Source organism: Pipistrellus hanaki, assembly GCF_964339955.1.
Source record: "Pipistrellus hanaki genome assembly, chromosome: 9".
NCBI lineage: Eukaryota > Metazoa > Chordata > Mammalia > Chiroptera > Vespertilionidae > Pipistrellus > Pipistrellus hanaki.
Window position 1 is genome coordinate 72,485,138 of NC_140511.1, and position 7,819 is coordinate 72,492,956.

Consider the following 7,819-nt stretch of genomic DNA (forward strand, 5'->3'; position numbering starts at 1 on the left):
TCACAAGGAAGACCTAATTCTGGTTTGACTGCCAGCAACACAAAAAGTAAAAATAAAAAAATAAAAATTCAGATCATGTATGTCTCAAACCCGATTAACCGTGCCAGGTACGGTTAATCCAAGCATAAGGTCATTTGCTGTTTTCGAGCAATCAGGAAAACATTAGCAACGCTGATGAGTAAGGTTTCATGCTTCGGAGTACGGTGGTTTTTCTTTGAGAGCAAAGAGTCCATTCAGGCACAAGAAACTACAAACCCAGACGTCACACTCTCAGTCCGCTTTTGATTCGCAGCTATGCCCTGGCTTCACGGTGCAAAAGCGAACGAACCTCTTCCTGCTGAAAAACGTTAGCTTGGGGTTGGGAAAAGTGTTTAAGTCTATTGGGCCTTTAGTTCTGTCTTTAAAAAAAAAAAAATCTTGAATGTGTTGACTTTGAAACTTCCTTCGGTTGAAGAGCACTGTCTTCTTTTTCAAAAGCTGCCTGTTTTATCTAGCCTGTTGAATGCAAGTTAGTTATTTTAATTCTGGTATAACCTTTTAAAAACTCTTACAAGAAAAGATGTCACTAATATAGTCATATTAAAGCCATGGAAAATATACAATAGTCCATTCTAGTAAAAATGTATTTACGCGAATAAAGCAAAGTTCAAAAACTAAATAAGTATTGCAAAATAATGTGACAACGCCTTCCATATTCCTTATTTTTTGTTCTTTACATACCTAAGTCATCTGGTCATGGTTTAATTATGGGTAATCGAACATTAAGTACACCAATAGTTGAATTGCGTTACAAGAGGCGCTAATTCATCTTAACAGGAGTAAGCTCCAGCATTGTTTTTCTAGTAGGTCCCTGAAATGATGAGGTGTGCCAATGGCAGAGTATCAAAGAGAGAACAGGTCAAAAGTCCTTAGGAATCTGAACCAAACTACAAAAAATGGGTAGTATTCCTTTTTTAAAAATATATTTTATTGATGTTTTTACCAAGAGGAAGGGACAGGTAGAAAGAGTTAGAAACATTGATGAGAGAGAAACATCAATCAGCCGCCTCCTGCACTCCCCCCACTGAGGATGTGCCCACAACCAAGGTACATGCCCTTGACGGGAATCAAACCTGGGATCCCTGAGTCCACAAGCCGACGCTCTATCCACTGAGCCAAATCAGTCAGGGCTGGGTAGTATTCCTTATGCCTTGCCCAAGAAAAAGGTTCTGTTTAATCTATGTTAATCATGCTTTCACTTATGAGCAACCAAGATCCCTATGACAAGCTTAACATGAAGCCAACAGGCTGCATACAATGAAAACAGGTTTTTTAAAGCTTGCTGCTTAAAACCAAGTGTTCTTGGCTTATGTGCGCCCTGAATGGGCTGCTTTATATCCCCGTAACAGCCTTCATCAGTGTTTACAACAAATGGGCTTTGGCTCCAGCACTCCCTCCCCACAAAAGTGGGCGACTCTGTGCCCATCATCGCACAGTACGCTGGGAGTGATCACTTAGGGTTTGCGTTTACAGAATTGAGGGTCAACAGTTTTTCCTCTTAGTTCCTTTTCCATTGTCTTAGTGGCACAGATGCCTTTTCTTATCTATACTTGGGCAGGCCACAAAGAAAGAAAACTGCTTATTTCAAAAGCAGGGCACGCTGCTGAACCCACAAACCACTGTGGTCTGAGGAAGAGGGAGGCTTGCTTTCGTCACTTTAGCAACAGTCTGTGTCATTCACCCTTCATTTCTCACTTGGTATAATAACCCACGGGGTATTAAAAGATCTCACCTTAAGGACCCTCCCAACTAAAACTAATGGATAGAAAGGATATTTATCAATTAATTACATCTATCTACAGAAGTGCATCAAGGCAGAAACCCCACCAACATCTCAGACTGACCATACATTCTAAGTGGTCCCAGATACCTTTGGAGGGAGAGGGGGTAAAAATAAATTACAGTATTAACATTTACTGAATACTTATTATTTGCCAGGCACTGTGCTATGAGATTTACATACACAGGGATTTACATTACTCCATTTAATTTTCAAAGCAACCCGATGTAGTCCTAGCCAGTTTTGCTCATGGACAGAGCAATGGCCTGTGGAATGAAGGGTCCCGGGTTCGATTCCAGTCAAGGGCACATGCCCAGATTGAGGGCTCAATCCCCAGTAAGGGATGTGCAGGAGGCAGCCGATGAATGATTCTCTCTCATCACTGATGTTTCTATCTCCCTCTCCCTTCCTCTCTGAAATCAATAAAAATATAATTTTAAAACCAATATATAAATACTAATATTATCCTCATTTTACAAATATGAAAAGACAGAGGGGAAATAACTTGCCTGAGATGGTTCTAGAGCAGCTAGTTTTAGAGCTCAGACTAGAACTCAGACAATCCAATATAAACTTGCATATTTAATGCGGGGTTACAGAAAAGGTAACAAGAAGGATGAAATATTTCTTTATCTAAATTGAACTCATCACCCGCATCTCCTTTGCATATGCTTATCCAATTCTCATTAGTCTAAAAATAATTACCAGTCTATACCTACTGACCAGATTCCCGAATCCCAAAACCCTTTTAATCACCTCCGGTATTATAAATATAATGGGCCATGAGCCGCAGGTAACTGTGTACTAACAACCTTACTTTTGATAAGTTCAAGTATAATCATAACAACTTTACCGTGTGCAAAGTCCTGTTCTAAGTCCTTTATATGTGTGCATTAATTTATTAATCGAGACTTATCAACCTATGAAGTAGATAAAATAATTATCCCATTTTACACATGAGGAAACTGAGGCAGGGAGACGTCAAATTGCTTGCCCACGTTCACGTACTCAGTGACAGAGTCAAGAATTGAATGCAGTCAGTCAGCCTTCAGAGTCCATACTCTTAGCCACTGTTTTATGAAGTATATTAATTTGTTCTTAAAAGTCAAGGAATCGGTGCCATTTTGTGTCCTTTCTCTTGTTCCTAGAACTTCGCTCTGCAAACAGGGAAGGTGCTTCTCATTAAGGCTCGTGACATCTCTCTAAGGTAGGTGATTGATTTATTAATCGAGACTCATCAACCTATGAAGTAGGTAAAATAATTATCCCATTTTACACATGAGGAAACCGAGGCAAAGAGACCTCAAATTGCTTGCCCACATTCACGTAGTTAGTAAGTGGCAGAGCCAAGATTTGAATGCAGTCAGTCAGCCTTCAGAGTCCATATCTTAGCCACTGTTTTATGAAGTATATTAATAATTTGTTCTTAAAAGTCAAGGAATCGGTGCCATTTTGTGTCCTTTCTCTTGTTCCTAGAACTTCACTCTGCAAACAGAGAAGGTGCTTCTCATTAAGGCTCGTGACATCTCTCTAAGGTAGGTGATAATAATAAAAATAAAAATTCGCCAAGCTTGCTTCATAGTAAATACCTTTGGAAAAAAATGTTGTGATACAATTATGAAATCCTGAATAACTGTGGCACCTCTCAGCTTAATGCCTGCTTAAGGGTTACTAAAGAATTACTTCAAATGTTTTGGGCTGGAAAGAGAGGTCTGAATGAACAGCCACTAACTCTATTTTCGGAAAGGGAGAGGGAGGAGGAGGAAGTGAGAGGGAGGGAGAGAAAGAGAGAGAATGGTTTAGGAATCTTCTCTGCTTTCCTAAAAGAACCCTAAAAACCAGAGCAAGGGCAGGTGAGAAAACAAAATGCCTTTGACGTGGCACTCACTTAAAGTCTAATTACTGTATATTTTCTTTTTTAAAAAAATATATTTTACTGATTTTTAACAGAGAGGAAGAGAGAGGGATAGAGAGTTCGAAACATCAATGAGAGAGAATCTTCAATCAGCTGCCTCTTGCACACCCCTCATTGGGGATGTGCCCGCAACCAAGGTACATGTCCTTGACCGGAATCGAACCCGGGACCTTTCAGTCTGCAGGCTGACGCTCTATCCACTGGGCCAAACCGGTTTCGGCTAATTACTGTATATTTTCATGACTACATATAAGAGTGCTAAAAAATCATTATCAGGTCGCTTCTGCCCTGCACGCCAGGTATTCTGAGACTCGCCTTTCGGTTCTGCAAACAGTGAGGGCTTTTCTAACCTCGGTGCCCCCCCTGAACTGAACTCCCAGCCCTGCAACCTGAGGATGCTCAGGGGTGCGATTCTTTGCGGAGAGCCACCGCATCAGCCAGCCCTCTCTCTCCAAGGACACCTCGGCCTGGCATCCTTCACGCTCCGGTTTCCAGGCAACCCCAGTCCGGCCAGAGCAACTCTTCTTCTTCCTAGGTCTACAGTTTAGGAGTCCCCGGGTCCCAGCCCCTCCTGGTGCTGCAGACTCCCCTAACCCGGTTGTTGCGTTAGCCACTCTCACCTCCCAATCTCTAGATTTCTGCTCTGACTCCAAATCCAGTCACTTCGCACTTTTGACGTCCTCCTTCAGAAAAACAACCTAGGAGTCTCCCTTCCCGGAGCAATGAAAACTGTCTGAGCCTTGCAACCCATGGAGAACTGATTTCTGGGAAATGTAGTTCTTTCTGACGTCGAGTGGTGGGTTTTAAGGAAAAAAGGACTATAATTCCCAGAAATCTAAGGGAGGGTTGTCCGACTCTAAAACGTGTCCCAGCTGCTTGCTTTGTATTAGACAGAAAGGTTCTGTGACTCTTTGCTTACCCTAAATGCCTGGATTTTGCTAATTCAATCCCACTACTAAGCTTGTGGAAGAAGTTTTGTTTAAAACATGCTTTCTTCATGTGAGGGGATCGAAACACTGTTATTTACATACAGAGTTGTAATAAGTTATTATTATTTTTTTTGTAATTCTTTCAGATAAGAGAACTATCCACGATCAGAAAATGTCACTACACACGATTACAGTGAGTAATAACACAGCCTTAATTCAACCAGGCTTCTCACTACTGAATTTTGATGGGCAAGTGTTCTTCTTTGGCCAGAAAGGCTGGCCCAAGAGGTCCTGCCCCACTGGAGTTTTCCATTTTGATCTAAAAGATGACCATCTCAAACTGAAGCCTACAGTTTTCTCTAAGGATTCCTGCTACCTTCCTCCTCTTCGCTACCCAGCCATCTGCACACTCAAAGGAGGCTCAGAGTCTGAAAAGCAACAACAATACATTATCCACGGAGGGAAAACACCAAACAATGAGCTTTCAGATAAGATGTATGTTATGTCTGTTGTGAGCAAGAACAACAAAAAAGTTACTTTTCGCTGCACTGAGAAAGACTTGGTAGGAGATGTTCCTGGAGCCAGATATGGTCATTCCATTAATGTGGTATATAGTCGAGGGAAGAGCATGGGTGTTGTCTTTGGAGGGCGGTCATACATACCTTCTGCCCAGAGAACCACCGAAAAGTGGAATACTGTAGCAGACTGCCTGCCCCATGTTTTCTTGGTGGATTTTGAATTTGGGTGCTCTACAGCATACCTTCTTCCAGAACTTCAGGACGGGCTCGCTTTTCATGTCTCCATTGCCAGAAATGATACGGTTTATATTTTGGGAGGACATTCACTTGCCAATAACATGCGCTCTGCCAACCTGTACAGCATAAAGGTTGATCTCCCCCTGGGTAGTCCAGCTGTGAATTGCACAGTTTTGCAGGGAGGAATCGCTTTCTCTAGTGCAATCGTGACTCAAACAAATAATGATGAGTTTATCATTGTGGGTGGCTATCAGATTGACAATCAAAAAAGAATGGTCTGCAATGTAGTCTCTTTTGAGGACAACAAGATACAGATTCGTGAGATGGAGAGCCCAGATTGGACCCCAGATATTAAGCACAGCAAGATATGGTTTGGAAGCAACATGGGCAATGGGAATATTTTCTTTGGCATACCAGGAGACAATAAACAAGCTGCTTCAGAAGCATACTATTTCTACTTGTTGAAATGTGCTGGAGACAATGTGAACGAAGATCAGAAAATGCTCCCCAATAGTCAGACATCAACAGAAGACCCAGGCGACTCCACACCATTCGAAGACTCAGAAGAATTTTGTTTCAGTGCAGAAGCAAATAGTTTCCATGGTGATGATGACATTGACACCTATAATGAAGATGATGAGGAAGATGAGTCTGTAACTGGCTACTGGATCAAATGCTGCTCAACTTGTGATATGAATGTCAACACTTGGGTACCATTTTATTCAACTGAGCTAAATAAGCCTGCCATGATCTATTGCTCTCATGGAGATGGGCACTGGGTCCATGCCCAGTGCATGGATCTGGCAGAACGCACACTCATCCGGCTGTCACAAGGAAGCGACAAGTATTACTGCAATGAGCATGTGAAGATAGCAAGAGCACTGCAAACCCCAAAACAAGCTGTTCCCTTAAAAAAGCCTCCACTGAAATCCCTCCACAAGAAGCGTTCTGGGAAAGTTCTTACTCCTGCCAAGAAGTCCTTTCTTAGAAGGTTGTTTGAATAGTTTCACAAAAACCTTCCAGATTCAAGTGCATCAAGTTTTTAAACCAATTATAAAGAATCATAGCAATGATAAAATTATATTCATCTTTTCATTTATTGAAATTGTCTGTATTTTCTTTTAGTTAGATGAAATTCAGTACCAGTAAAAGGTACTTATAAAATAGTGCTAAGTAATTGAAAAATAATTTACTCAAAGATATCTTAAATAAAAATTTCTTATCTGAATATTTTCAAAGAATCTTAAATACAGATGTAGTAATAATAAGATAAGATAGATATATTCCATTGGTATGAATAAGTAGAAAATGAATTATCGTTAAGTTTGTTAAATGTTTATCAAGAATCTGCATGAATATTCTTTGAAGGATCCTTCATCATATGGTGTACAAATGATAAACCAAAGCTAGTCAATTGAACTGATTCTTGGAGAGAGTTAGTGAAAACAGAAGTCCACTGATGCTTAGCACTCTGAAAAAAAGGAAAGTGAGTGAAAGTACACTAAAAAAAATTAAGGGGGATAACTCTCACAGAGAAGGATAGTATTGTTTATTTCTCCAAATAACAAAAAGTCTAATGAATTTTCTATAGTTAACAGGTAGAAGACTTCAAATGAGGAAAAATAATTTGTGTATATGTCTAGTTAATATGAGGAGTTTGCTGCCAGTGAAAATTGTAAAATCAGTGAACTTGTTAAGGTCCAACAAAATACTTTATAGAATGAAAGTTAAAAGGACCATTAATTTTGAGGCTTAGAGACCTCAATCAATAATTAGATGACCTTTGAAACAAATATCTTCCCCCCCTTATGTATTTTTCTGGAAAGGAGTTTCACCTTAACCTAAGAGCCTAAGCTATAGACTCTTGTCATCAGTCTTCATTGAGAGTCCACAATGTAAGTTTCTATTGAAAGTTTTAGAAAAATATGAACCAAACAAAAGATAAAACCCTGGAACCCAAGTTCTTTTTTTCCTAATAGCTCCATGTCTTAGATGCTAAAATTAACTGGCATAAATTAAATCATGTTAACTTTGTTTCAGTAATAATGTTTGATGAATATTCCTTTTGAACAATTTGCTGTGCCATTGTTTTGATTTTCTGTTATTTCTATCATCTACATGAAGCTAATAAAATATTTAAACATCTCCTGTTTATATTGATTTACTCCAATTATTAATATTTATAGTTACCCAATGAATGGCAAAATTGTATTATTTAATAGTCTCAGGATCCCAGTAACTTCTTTTCTATTAGTAGAATCTAACATAAGTTACTAGTAGAGCTGAAATATCCTTCATAGAGTTCAAAAGAGTTATTCCTTCTAGAGGCAGATACAAACTCTTATCTTGATTTATCTACAGATTTAAAAAAGTAAAATTGTCATTAATTCATTAGTTATTT

The 7,819-nt window shown here is 39.6% G+C and overlaps 2 protein-coding genes across 2 annotated transcripts in view; one reads left to right on the forward strand and one right to left on the reverse strand.

The window, feature by feature from the left end:
* IFTAP (intraflagellar transport associated protein) overlaps positions 1 to 4,485 on the reverse strand; it is a 53,403-nt gene extending 48,918 nt beyond the window's left edge. The window contains exon 1 of the mRNA XM_084895328.1: positions 4,355 to 4,485. The gene's annotated coding sequence lies outside the window, so the exon portion shown is untranslated. The remainder of the gene's footprint in view (positions 1 to 4,354) is intronic.
* Positions 4,486 to 4,835: 350 nt separating this feature from the next.
* Positions 4,836 to 6,422, forward strand: RAG2 (recombination activating 2; the record flags this gene model as incomplete). The annotated part of the gene is made up of 1 exon (XM_084895699.1): positions 4,836 to 6,422. One exon carries the CDS (start codon positions 4,836 to 4,838, stop codon positions 6,420 to 6,422), a length of 1,587 nt encoding a protein of 528 aa, XP_084751825.1.
* Between the last annotated feature and the right edge of the window lie 1,397 nt (positions 6,423 to 7,819).